At 34.7% G+C, this 14,220-nt stretch overlaps 1 protein-coding gene across 1 annotated transcript; it reads left to right on the top strand.

Moving 5' to 3' along the window:
- Positions 1-2,558: 2,558 nt before the first annotated feature.
- Positions 2,559-13,213, top strand: MBL2 (mannose binding lectin 2). Its single transcript, XM_074296674.1, has 6 exons — positions 2,559-2,761; positions 4,429-4,624; positions 6,710-6,826; positions 8,598-8,672; positions 9,910-9,984; positions 12,263-13,213. The coding sequence occupies exons 2-6, from the start codon at positions 4,438-4,440 to the stop codon at positions 12,640-12,642; spliced, it is 834 nt and encodes a 277-aa protein (XP_074152775.1). The 5' UTR covers positions 2,559-2,761; positions 4,429-4,437; the 3' UTR covers positions 12,643-13,213.
- Positions 13,214-14,220: the final 1,007 nt, after the last annotated feature.

Raw genomic sequence — 14,220 nt, 5'->3', positions numbered from 1 at the left:
AAAAATGTTGGCTACATCCAAATACAAACAGCCCAGACAAATGGATAAATTGCAGAAGTATATATCAATTTAGAATTACCTGTGAGTAGAATGAATTACTTCAGAAAGTAATGTAGTATCCCATGGGAAATCGGATGCTTACTTGTCAGGGATATTGTTGAGAGGATTTCTATTCATAGAAGCATAGATCATAGATCCTTGGAAGCCATCAAATCCAACTTTTTTCATTTTACTAATGAAAACTGGGGACTAAAAGAACTGTTCTGCCCAAGATTCCTTCCACTGCATTACCCAGGTTTCATTAAATGGCCCATAAAATCCCCTTTTACCTTTGAGATTTTATGAATGGCAAGACCTAAGGTCTCCCCAAAAGTGAAAGCAGGAAGAAGAAGAAGAAGAAGAAGAAGAAGAAGAAGAAGAAGAAGAAGAAGAAGAAGAAGAAGAAGAAGAAGAAGAAGAACAAGAACAAGAACAAGAACAAGAACAAGAACAAGAACAAGAACAAGAACAAGAACAAGAACAAGAAGAAGAAGAAGAAGAAGAAGAAGAAGAAGAAGAAGAAGAAGAAGAAGAAGGAAGAAGAAGAAAGAAGAAGAAAAGGAGGAGGAGGAGAAAGAAGAAGGAAAGAAAGAAAGAAAGAAAGAAAGAAAGAAAGAAAGAAAGAAAGAAAGAAAGAAAGAAAGAGAAGGAGGAGGAGAAACTTCATATGAAAAACAAGAAGAAATGGAAGAGTAGAAAGTAGGCATTCAGGAAAAAGCAGCCACTTGGTCTCCAACAAAAGAAAAAAGGTAAAACTAAAAGAAATGATGGTTAAAAAAATTTTATTTAGGATTAATCAGAAGAAGAAGGGAGGCAGAAAGATGGTTTTCTACTTTTCCTTCTTCTAGGAAATACATATGTGTAAACTTGATACTGACAATAGAGGCAACTGCCATCTTTCTTGTAAATCTCAACTGTAACAGAATCATTACTTCACTGTGTATGCTTGTGGAATCTGGATAGTACACCAGCGCCATGCCAGGAAACTAAATTGCTTCCATATGAATTATCTTAGGAAGATTATGAAGATCACCTGACAGGTCATCACTTTATAATTTAGAATCTTGGAAAATTAGCTGGAGTCCATGCTCGAAGTAAGTGACTTTCCCAGGATCACATAGCCAGTATATATATCAGAGGCAGGATTTGAACCTGCTTCACTTGGCTTTGAAACCAGTTTTCTATCCATTATACTATAGTACCTCTTTTAAGTCTCATCAAAAAGGTCTTGAACTGAAAGGGAAAGGAGAAATAAAAACTGTTCTATATAGAAAATAGCTACAATGTAGGGAAAAAGAGTGGCAGTTAAAACACCCAAAATGTCAAGACTTAAAATATAAAAGATTTTATTATAAAAAAGAAAAGAAAAACAAAAGTTATATCTTTGAAAACTATGAATAGAATAAAGTATTCTTATTAAACAGGAGTGAGAAATGATAATTTAATAAAAGATAAAATGGATAATTTTTGCTCCTTAAAATTGAAAACTTGCACAAAAGCCCCATGATATATTGATTGTGCAAGTTAGAATGATCAAGAAAATAGTCTATTGGGTAAAATCTTTAGAGCTAATTTCTGAGGGAAAAAATGTGCTCTTAGTTTATTTTGTTTGACTATACTTATTGGTTATAAGAGAGAGCTTTGGTAATGGTAGGGAAGCAAGAGATGGGCAGTGCTACAAAAATAGAAGAAAGAAAAGAAAAGTCCATCAGTGAATCATTAGAAAAAATTACAAAAGACAGAAGAATATAGAGGGTAACAGGGATTATGGACAATTAGGAAAGATTTATTGTTATCATGTTAAATTGAATATATACTTTGAAAACATTGTATGAAACAATTCAATTTTCTATACTATCTGCCTTTTTGTTCTTTGTCTATTAAAATGTTCACTCTCCGTTAGGTCTTGTTAAATTGATAATTTAACATTAACAATCTAGGGTTGGAGCACCAGGGCTGGGGCATGGAACTCCCTTTTTTGCACTAAGGTATTCCTCTCAGCTCTAGATCTATGCACATGGTCCTACTAGAATCAGTCTTAGAGAATCTAATCTCTAATAAGAGAGAGGATACAATCTTGTTTCTCACTCTACTCCCTCTCTGCCCTATTCCCACTGTGCCTCATTCTAGGCTTTAAGGTTTTTAGTTTTTGCTCACTAGAACAACTAGAGTCATGAAGATTCATTTCACCTAGGGTCTGCCCAAAAGTGAAAGTAGGAATTAGGTTTTGGACTATTATTTGTTTCTTATGCACAAATGATTGTCATATGAACTTAGACTGGTCCCAGAGAATAGAGCCAGACAAAGCTTATTAAAAATGTGGGTTACCAAAAAATGGAATAAAATTCCATCATGGGGAGATGATGGACTTCCTCTCATTGAAGATCTTCAAGCAACAGTTGAGTTACCAGTTTTCAAGTATGTTGTTGAGGGAATTCTTTTTTAGGTATGCGTTGTGAACAGTCAGATAGGACCTTTTCAGCTCTGAAATTGTTTCTATACTTTTCTCCCGATCTGCCAGAATCCCTCAGGAGCAGTAAAAATGAGAGCTGGATATTTGGTCCAGTTGTTTATTAATCTGTGGAAGCAGGACAAGGACAGAACTCTACCCTTATAAACTAACTTGATTCTTTATATTCTACTAAATCCAACCTCCTCCTGAATTCTCTGAGCTAAAATAGAGGACATTCTGTCTTGTTGTGTCATTCCTGTTGAATCCCAGGTAAGTTTCTGATCAGAAATACAGCTTGTGGAACTTGGGTCAAAGATCTCTGTATTTTAACTTGGTTCCAGGACCTCGACTTTATATCAGATTCTCAGGCAAACTTTCTATCTGTAACTGTAACTTATGATCAAGGGTCTTTCCATTTTGGTGTTCCTCATTTCCTTTTAAGTCTCTTGTTTCCTTTGGAATTACTTTTTAGAAACATGCAAGATCTATTGCAGGTAAAGGAAAGAAGGACGTCAAATTGGACTTTTCTCCTGCTGAAGGGCTGGCAACTCCCCTACCCCAATCCACCCCTGTGGATTTATTGGCAAGAACAAACAAGATTTACATAACTTTTTAAAGGTCTAAACCATAGGTAGGAATGAACAAAGTAGGAAAAAGGAAAGAAGGGAAAGAAGGAAGGAAGGAAGGAAGGAAGGAAGGAAGGAAGGAAGGAAGGAAGGAAGGAAGGAAGGAAGGAAGGAAGGAAGGAAGGAAGGAAGGAAGGAAGGAAGGAAGGAGAGAGGGAGGGAGAGAAAGAGGGAGGGAGGGGAGAAAAAAAGAAGGAAAAATGAATTTACAATTTTAAATTTATTTTCAAATTTTCTGCTATACAAAGGAGCTCAAAAATCTCAGTGTACTTTTAAAGTTTATTAATTTCAGAAATATAAATGACCAGAACTTATAAAAGTCATTTGAAGTTTTAATTATTTATTATCCATTACACTTAGTTTTGTGAATTTTAAATAATAAATTTTAATAGGAGCAGCCTTTATTTAATTATTTGATTTATTATTAATAATGTAATAAAACCTGTCATATCCCATATATGTGACTTTGTCTGGATGACATTTTCTAAAATTCCCATATCAGTAATTAAGTAAATACTAGAATATTTTTGCCACCACAGTAACCTAATCAATCTCCTTTAGATTGTGGGGTTTTTTCCCCTTTATGAAGTCCATCAAAACTTCATTCTTTGTATGAGCTTAAGGCTAAGATTCTGAATGAATCCTTTGTCACTAAATAGCTGCTGATGAAAGTCTTTACCAAGTTTAAAAATTGATTGGAGAGATGTGCAACATAAGACTCTGCAAATGATTATATATTAATTATTTTAATTAATTGATATTTTAGTTAATCTTACAAAATTTTTGTGAGTTTGTGGCATTTATGTTTCTGAAGTAATTAAAACTTAAAACTACACTAAGATTTTTGGGATGCTTTCTATGTCCATTTCTGTGCTAGGCACTGTAAACAATCCTAATAAATAGAAGTCAAGTCAAAGAAAGCAACCGGACTAGCCTGGGCAGTGATGAATTGAGTTTACAATGTGTGGATTGGAAAGTTAAGAGATGTGCCTATCTAGTTTTCATTAGGACAGAATGAGAAAGAAGCCAGGATAAAAGGATGGAGACTAGCTTGCATAATGGCATCCAAATCAGTTTCGATTGATTCATCTCTTAGATGATCAGGAGTAAATAAAACACTGATCAAGAGACTGACAGTATCCAAAGCAATGAAATTGGATTATGTGTACAGGCTGGTTTGGAGGAAAAATAGATAGCAAGAGACAGTATCACGAGGAGGAAACAATAGTGGGAGGCAATAGTGAGGTTGATTGAAGACTCTTGCAATTTATCTTTCTAAAACAAATGCCCTCAACTTTCTCTCCAACCAAGGTTTGAAGGATGGATATCTTTTCCTGGTTCCTACTCTACCTCATCATCATGGTAAAGACTGACCACTCTGAACCAATTTTGAGTGAGAAGACTGAGCAAACCTGCTGCTCCCTGGTCTCTTGTGGTACCCCTGGGGCAAATGGAGCTCCTGGAAAAGATGGAAGGGATGGGCTCAAGGGAGAAAAGGGAGAACCAGGTATAGGTCAATTGGAGCCATTCTCCATGAATCTTCATTTCTATCAGGTGCTTTCATATGATAACTGCCTCTTTACAGGAATTCAGACTCAACACCTGAGAATGTCATATTTATTAATGATATTAAATTATTTTTCTAGATTATATCTCATCCAATTTTTTTTCCAAATAAGGGAGCAAGATGATCAAAGCCATTCTATATATTCAAGTCTGGTAATGTGGCACCTTCAATTTCCAAAGAGTCAAAGAAAGAAGTATGTTGGTGCCTTATGTTGGTTGGCAGTATATAGTGTATAGTACACTTTCAAAGGCTTTCACATGAGAATTTCTCAATCCACTTTGGGTAAATCCTTGGAACACTGCTTGCTTAGTAAGATTTAAAGTAAACATTGAATACTAGGAAGAAAATCTAGGTACTCTTCCATAAGATCACCAGTTTGTTTTATACCCCATGTATTTCCTCTGTGGAATGTTTTTTGCTCATTTCACTCCATTTTGTAGAGAAGCAGAGGATTATGTGTTCCAAGTACTGTATATGCTTTTGTACAATAATTTTGCTTATATTATCAAATAATTATTTGGAACAATTTACAATAATTACATTTCCTGGCATATAAGCCATAATGTGCAACATGTCCTCCATTTGTTGTGATCTTTTGTTTTACATAATTTAGCATTGAGATCTTAATTCATGAAAACTTTCTTTCCATATTAGATATTAATTATACCTTTTAAAATATTTATATTTCAAAATTTTTCCTTTATTATAGCCTATAGATTCTTAATAGGGCTTCAATCAGAGAAGTTCTAAAGCCACTGAAGTATATTTCTCTCCATTTCTGAATACATTTCTTAGCTTTTCATGACCTGTGGTATGGGGCAAAGTTGTATTGCTATTAAGGAGTTCCTATAATTATCAAAACAATTTTGTTTATCAGTATATCAATAGATTTTTCAGTTCATAATTTTCTTCAATTGGGAAAAAAAAACTTCAAAGTTAGCTTAATGTACAAAATTCCCAAAATTTTGGAGTAGATGAATGTTCTACAATCTGATGAAAATGTCTGGATGTTGCAAGCTTATTTGATCTTCTGAAAATGGTTTGAAATTAAAGAATATTAAATGAAAATAAAATAAGGTCATTGTAAAAATTAATTTTTTTTCTAACCTTTAATCTATTAGTCTTTCCCATGAGCATTTTTATTGAGACTAAGAGTTAGCAACTGATTTTCAACTAGTCATACTACTGTTCTTTCAACTTTGAGAAATACACTTTAGAGAGATTAGGAGCAACTCTTCCAGGGGGCAGCTAGGTGGCACAATGGATAGAGCACCAGGCTTGAATTCAGGAGTTCAAATCCGGTCTCAGACACTTAACACTTCCTAGCTGTGTGACCCTGGGCAAGTCACTTAACCCCAGCCTCAGAAAAAGAAAAAGAGGAGCAACTCTTCCAGATAAGAGGTTCCTACAAAGTTCTTGTTTTCTCCCTAGGGATTAATCAAGACATTTTGAAGCAACATTTTGTCAGCTATTAACATTTTTTTTCATTTGAACTTCACTATCATTTGTGCTTTGGTGAGAGTAGTTCTGTTTCTTGTGAGCTTTAAAGATCCTTGAAATGTTTGACTTCCCCATATCAATCTCTACAGTGCATATAGTTATTGAAGTGTAATCTTTGAGAGCCACACTTTTTGCATGTGTCTTTGAAGTAATAGGAATTCTTTAAAAATTCTATAGAATTAAAAACACAAGAGAATAATGAAAGATCTATGTATGGTCCCAAGTCTACCATTCAGCTGACAAAAAAAAAAACTAAATCAAAGTGGGGAAACCAGCTTGTCCTGGTCTCATCTGGTCAAAGTAAAATATTTTGAGCCAATCTGGTATCGTTAAAAGTGAAGACATACCATTGTACCATCACAACTTTCTTGTTTCAAGAATAGGCTGTTGATAGGTGATAAGGAAGTAGAGGGGGCATATACAAAAATATCACATATAAAGCAAAAACTTAACAATAAAATTCATTTTTTCAAATATTTTTAAAATACTGAATACAAAGATAAGTTTGTTTATGCTCAATAATAGGCCAAGGGCTCAGAGGTATCCAGGGCCCTCCAGGAAAAATGGGACCTCCAGGACAACCAGGGCCACAAGGAACTCCAGGACTACAGGGATTGAAAGGAGATAGAGGAGACAGCTCAGGTAATGTTCTATCTACTTTGTCCTTATCCTGGATGGGAGGAGGCCATTTGGGGATTCTGAGATAGGATACAGAAACAGATGATCCCTTTTCCGGTGCAGTTAAATTTCCTTTTCCAATTGTATCTTTATTGCCAGAATCTCTTCTATGACTCAATAGCTCTCCCCTTCCCTAATTTTGCTTCATTGCAGAAGAAACTATGACTAGAGAACACTACAGATAATATTAGACTTTTTAATGAAGTGGTTAATTTGGCTCATCCTTTTTTTTCTTTTTTTACTTTTCATTATTCTTAATTACAAAAGGTATTTCTTTGCAAAGGACAGGAAGGTAGGAAATGTAAGAAATTTTAAATTTTTTAAGAAAAACGTTATCTATGAAAAATTTATTTTCTTTTAAAAAAGACCACAGTACATAGGGGAACCATAGTCCCATCACTTTTCAGCAATTATTTTAGAAGCATTTTCCACATACATACAAGCATATAAATCCATATACACACTTTTCTTAATGCAACATTTTTCATTGTGCTTTGACTAATTGTGTCTGAAAATAATTATATAGGAACTAGTTGGAGTAGTTTGACCTCATTCAAGTAATATTTCTGTACCTATTGGAGTATCAAGAGCCAAACAGTGAACTGAACCTTAAAACAATTCAGGCAGTGATAAAACTTTAGGAAACATTGATTCAATTAAAAAAAAATAAACCTGGAAAAGAAGAAGCAGGAGGAGGGAAGAGAGAATCCTCAAGTTTTCTTAGGAAAATTGAATCCCAAATCATAGAATCTTAGAGATAGAAGGAACCCAGAGATCATCTAATACATCCCCTTGCAGTGTCTTGGACATAGTAATGTGTATTAAACACTAGCTCATGTTTTAGGACCTGTAACCCGGATTATTGAGATAACTTTTTAATAGGTTATCTTGTCTCAAGTCTCTCCCCATTCCAATATGTACTCCATACAACTTGCAAAGTCATTTTCCATGCTAGTGCTGAAGAACCTCCAAACAACTATGAGCATGGCTTTTACAATAGTTTTGGTGAGAGGCAATGAGGAGCTAAATCAAGGTTTTGGCTAAATAAAAAGTGTATTTATGAAAGAGGTATTATAAAGATAAAAATTTCAAGATTTGTCGATGAATTGATTGGATATGGAGGTGAATGATGGTGATGACACTGGAATTGAAGGTTGAAGTAAGTGGGAGGAGGAGGATGCTCTTGACAGGGATAGGAAAATCAGAAGACCAGAGGACTTGGCAGTGAAATAATGAATTCTGCTGAGATTGAAATTTTTATGTGACATCTACTTTGAGCTTTATGACGATTAGTTAAGAAGAGTGACTAGATCTAGATATAAAGCTCTGGGAATCATCTGTACAGACATGATAATTAAATTTGGGAAACAGATGAGAACACAAATAAATTAGTATAATATAAAGCAAGATGAAAAGAGGGATCCAGACAGAGTCTGGGGGACTCCAGGTAAGAGAATTGATACATTTTAATACCCAGCAAATGGAACAAAAGGAATAATCAAACAGATAGAAGGAAAACACCAGGAGAGAGTAGTATCACACTAAAAATACAGAAGCTATTAATTGGCTCTGAGAAATCAGTAGTAACTTTGGAAAGGGAAGTCACCTTTGAGTGATAATGCTAGAAGAAAGCTTGCAAGGGTTTAGAAGAAAGTCAAGGAAGAAGCAGACATTTCTATGATAACACTCTCTTAATTTTTTTTGTTTTGTTTTGTTTTGTTTTATTTTATTTTAGTTTCTTTGAATAAGCTGTCAACCTTGGAAAGAAAAATCCAGTATCTTGAAACACAATTGGAAAATATCAATGAGTGTAAGCCAACCATTCACGAAAATGGTATTCCTTCTCTCTAGTATGCTCTTCAGATGACTCTTAAGTCAGAGGCAGAGATGTTTAATGTAAAGAATAATGGGCTTAGATTTGTAAGAACTGAGACTTAACACCAATTAGCTAGGTGACCTTAACGGAAGAATCAAATTATCTGGCACTCTGTTTCCTCATCTGTATAATGAGAATTATGATGATAATATCATGTTCCTCCTGAGGTTATTGAGACAAAACAATTTTATAATGAGGAAATTATGGAAACATTCATACTATTTTACATGTATTTTAAAAAAGCAGTAGACTTTCAAAAAAGGTCTGGATTTTGGTTTTGCTTCTCACTAGTTATGGGACTAGCTCTCCGTAAGCTTCAGTTTTATAATACTTAAAATAGGGGAAGTAAAACTTATACTTACAAAGTTAAAATAATAATATATGTGAGAAGGAGCCTCAGAAGCAGAGTGACCTGATCTAGTATACTGGCTTTATGATCAAGGCAAATCAATGTAATCTTTCCTTATTTCTCAGTGATTCCAAACTACTCTCTAACATTATAAATTGCCAAGTGCATGCCAATAACCACTGATAGAGTGAATTTAATGAAATCACAATGAAATCAAAAATGTGTTCCAACTAGCATTGTAGAATAGGAGGATACCTAATCTGCTGGAGAAATTTGACACCATTTGAGGAAATCTTCAGCAGCTATTGAAGTATTTAGCACCCAGATTTTGAACTTAATCTCAAGGCATTTCTGGCAAAGGGAAATATGTAGAACTCATTCATTCAAAAGAAACAAATGAAATTTGAAAAAAAATGGGACAAGGAGTGGAGGATTATAGAACACCCTTCTTTTTTATTCAAACTTGAATCCTGTTATGAATTAGCTTCTAAAATCATAGTTCTTAGAGGCAGAAGTAGACGGAGAGATCACCTACAAAATCCCATATAATTTTCTGAATCCAGTAGATCCAAATATAGGGGTCCTCTCAGTGATATCCTTAACAAGAGATCACCCACTCCTCTGCCTGAATATCTCCAAGAAAGGAAACCTAGACAGATTATGATTAATTGGTTCTCGTAGGAAGTGCTTCCTTATATTGAGCCCAAATCTATGTCCCTGTAACTTCCATTGATTGGGTCCATGTCAGTTCTGCCCTCTATTGCTTCATAGAATAAATTTCTGTGTCTCATGATAGCCATCTTTTATTTCTTTTCTTTCTAGCTTTTCTCAAGCAGGTCACAGTCTCTCAAAAACAAATCCAGACCCTTCAAGCTCAAGTGGACAGGAATAAAAAAAGTAAGCTCTTGATTATGGTGATGTTCTTTCTTACCTATTTATTCTTCAAAGGCCTTTAAGCCTGAGGCAGGAATTTTCAAGGAAGGGAATAACTGGGCTTAGTGGAAATAGCAAGAGTTGAGCCACAATCTGATATCAAATTGTCAAATGGCTTTAGGAAAGCCACTTAACTAACTTCTCTTAAGAGTCTATGTTCTCTGGCAAAAATGGGAACAAGAATACCATCTAATTCCTGCAGTTGTTGAGAGGAAATCACTTTTTAAACTGCAAAACTCCCTAGAAAGATTTGTTAATAGTGTTTGACAAAGAATAGACACAGCCCTGAACTCATAGTGAGACCTAAATAATCAGGAAAGCAAACTAATTCTGCAGCCCTGGGTTCAAATCCTGCCTCTGATACTTTCTAAGGATTTAACTTTGAGCATGTCATTTAAGAGACTGAGATTAATTGCAAAATTGAGCTTTTGAATGAGGTGACCTCTGAGGTATTTCTAGGTCTAGATTTATGGTCTGGGTTGTGGTTTTCTAGCTATGTGATTATAGGTAATTCTTCAAACTTCAGGTATATATAATCTTTAAAGTACAGACAATAATTAATCTTAGAGCATAAATCCAATTCCCTAAGAGGCACTCCAGTCCAAGAAATCAGGGGGTTCTTTCCCCACCTGAACTCCATGAACAGTGAGAAAATTTAATACTTTAAAGTTCAGAAAAAGTTTCAATGCATTACATTTTGGGCCTTTCAGTCAATTCTATGAAGTAACCAATACTATTACTATTACTACTACTACTACTAGTAACCAGTGTTTATAGAGTTCAGAGATTACAAAGTTAATTCACCTATATTATCTTATTAGAAGCTCATAGCAACCCTATAAGCTATGAGCTACAGGTAATATTATCCTTATTTTTATAAATGAGGAAACCGAGGCTCAGAGTGGTTAAATGATTTGTCTAGAATCACAGAACTAATATATGGGATTTGAACACATGTCTTGCCTGACTCCCATCCTTACATTCTCCTCACTACACCAACTGCACTGCGATAAGTGTTTTATTAACCTGAAAACCTATCTGTGATCTATTTTTGCCAGTATCAGTTTGTAGGAGAATAAGGGTGAGCTGGCCTGGAAAGGGGGTGAGTGCACATCTGGGATATCATCATTGTGGGGAAATACTAGTGAGAAACTCCTTTCACTGACAGAGATTAGCAATAGCCAGTCCAAATTCCTTATAATGGAGAGTTTTAGAGATTCATCTACAATGTTGAGAGCTTAAGTGATTTGTCCAGGCTCACATGACCAGAATGTGTTCAAGATTAAACTTGAATCAAAGTCTTCTTTATTCCCAAGCCATTCTTCTCTCCACTATACTATACTACACTGCCTCTCATTATTATTTTTATTTTTATTATTTTTATTTACTTTTATTTATTATTTAAATTTTATTTTTATTTATTTATTTAGTATTCATTTTTATTATTATTTATTTATGTTATTTTTTATTTTTTAATATTGTTAATTTTTATTTTATTTTATTTTGATTTTTAATATTATTACTTATTATTATTAATATTATTAAATAAATATATTTATTCTTATTAAAAGGAAGGAAGAAGATACCAAAAAGCTAAACATTTTAATCAGAAATTGAATCACAGTTCCTCCTATGTCCCATTCCAAGACTAGATAAGGAATCTGCTCACTTCTCTTTAATCTCTCTGTCCTAGGACAGATGTTCCTTGTTGTTGTTATTATTGGTTTTTTATACGATTTATTGTTGTTGTTTATCATGGTTTCATTTCTATAGGGAAAGACTCCTTCACCTTGGCCAAAAGTTTTCCTTTGCTTCACAAACCAAACCCTTCCAACATTTAAATAATGGTTTTCATCTAAGTCACACTGCCCCTTAGAAAGTGGACTTTCCACTGCCACAACAGAATCTTATGGCTAAACCAGGGGTTCTTAACTCTGCAAAGCCACAGAGAGCCAAACGGTCTATGGATAATGTCAAAGGCTCTGTAATGTAGGATGAGAAACAAATTTTCATCTATATTTTTATCTGCCTGAAATTTAGTCTTTTCTTTAATTATTTAAAAATATTTATTGAAGAAGGGATCCATAGGTTTCCCTAGATGGCCAAAGGATCCACAAAACACAAAAGGGTTAAGAACTTCTGGGCCGAACAAATGTGAATATGTATCTCCTAAGACAACCATTTCTAAGAAAGGTTTTTGTTCTTAGGCTGAACTTGTCAACCATATTAATCTTACCTACAGTTCTGACCTTCTCTTTGAGCAAAAAGACTGAAAAAAAACTCTTCCTAACAAATGGAGAAGAAGCTACTTTTGACAGAGTGAAAGTCCTTTGTGAGCAATTAGGGGCCATCATTGCCACCCCAAAGAATAGAGAAGAGAATCAAGCTATTCGGGATTTGGTCAAAGGCACCCCTGCTTTCCTGGGCATCACAGACAAAGTGCAAGAAGGACAATTTGCATACCTGACTGGAGAAAAAGTGATTTACACCAACTGGGAGAGTAATGAACCCAATAATTATAAATCTGGGGAAGACTGTGTGTTATTGCAGAATGAAGGAAAATGGAATGATATATCTTGCACAACTCCCCTGCTTACTGTATGTGAATTACCTGTTGAATAGGTCCCTTATTGTGGATTGAATGGTGAGCTCCTTCATTTGTGACTTCATATTAATGAAACCAAGAACAAATGCTGAAACTTTGTAAGCTTCAAATTCAGTTGCCATTTTCGGTGTTAAAGCACATAATTAAAATACCTAACTATTGATTTTCTTGTGCAGATTCCTTCTAGCAATGATGGATCATTAATATGCACATGTACATGCTAGAGAGATGGAGAACACATACTTTAAGGTAGAAAGAAAAAAAATCAAGAAAATATAATTCCATAATGAAGAGTTTTGTTAATTAAACTGGATTTGTGAGCAATCTGAGTTTATGGTATATTTTAATAAAAGTTGCCTTGAGTCTTACCATCCATTCCCAAAGGCTAATCTCAAATTTGATCTTTATGTAAGAGTATAGAATACAATCTTAGAATGATAGAGCACTGTCAGGAATCTTAGATTTCCTTTCATCTATATCATTCGTATGGTAAATGGGAAAACTGAGAACCCTCATGTCAGCAGGTCAAGTCATGTCACCCAACTATTCAATAAACTTCAGTGTCTCCCTATTGCATATAGGATCAAATACAGAATCCTTTGACTGACATTCAAAGTCCTTCATCATTCAGACACCCTCCTATTTTTCCAGTCCTTTACACTTTATTGCTTGTCATATAATCTTTGATTGAGTAACATTATTTATTCATATAATTCATATAACATTTCCTTGATGTTATATGAACAAGACACTCCATCACCCAGTTTCAGGAAATTTCTCTGGCTGTCTCTCTTTCTTGGAATGCTCTGTCTTCTCACTTCTGTCCCCTAGATCCAAACAAGTCCCAGTTAAAATCCCACTTGTTCTGAGAAGCTTTCTTTTCCTTTTTCCCCTTGATTCCAGAGCAGGATTCCTCTGTTGTTCCTCTGAGCAAATTACTTAATCCATCCATAAAATGTGGGGTTGAACTAGATGATATCAGATGTCTCTTCCAACCCCAAAACTATGGTCCTATGATTCAATGACCCATGATCCAATGATCTTGTGGACTGGAAGCCCTAGGCACACAAGAACCTGGAAAAATGTAACATGGATATCAAACCAGAAAGGCAGGGACAGTTGTTCCAAATGAAGACGATGAGAAAAAAGTTCTAATCTGGTCCAGTGTTCTGCCTTGTGGGATAGTCTAAACATCTTTAGTTGATGGAAGATACTTTACTTCGAGTTCACCCTGTGAGAATCCTGTGCTTTGGGGAGCACACTTTATCTGGAAACCCATGTAACCACTACCAGTTTGGTATGATGTGATATGCATTAGAAAAGCTTCTGTATCCCAAAATACCCCCTGTACCAACCCATCACAGTGCTTGAACTTCTACCATTGGAAAACAAAGTCTTTAACAGAACACTTCCCTCTTTTATTTATATATTCCTTTACTGTTAGTTCCTTTGTAGAATACTTGTGCTGAAATGTTTCCCTCACATTTTTTTATTCTCTGTTACAAAGGATGATTCATTAAATGTGGGATTTGAAAATAATTGAAAAGGAAGGTGATTCCAAGAAAAATGAAAAAAAAAAAAAAGAAAATGTACAT

This window comes from Sminthopsis crassicaudata, chromosome 2, assembly GCF_048593235.1.
Source record: "Sminthopsis crassicaudata isolate SCR6 chromosome 2, ASM4859323v1, whole genome shotgun sequence".
Classification (NCBI taxonomy): domain Eukaryota; kingdom Metazoa; phylum Chordata; class Mammalia; order Dasyuromorphia; family Dasyuridae; genus Sminthopsis; species Sminthopsis crassicaudata.
The sequence above is the reverse complement of the archived record's forward strand: the minus strand, read 5'-3'. Positions and strand labels throughout refer to the sequence as shown.

Bases quoted from the DNA above. Each gene is read 5' to 3' on its own strand.
- MBL2 (XM_074296674.1), top strand. From the start codon at position 4,438: ATGGATATCTTTTCCTGGTTCCTACTCTACCTCATCATCATGGTAAAG. The intron at 8,673-9,909 runs GTAAGCCAACCA...TTTTCTTTCTAG, and splicing joins ATTGGAAAATATCAATGAGT to CTTTTCTCAAGCAGGTCACA. The intron at 9,985-12,262 runs GTAAGCTCTTGA...TCTTACCTACAG, and splicing joins AGTGGACAGGAATAAAAAAA to TTCTGACCTTCTCTTTGAGC.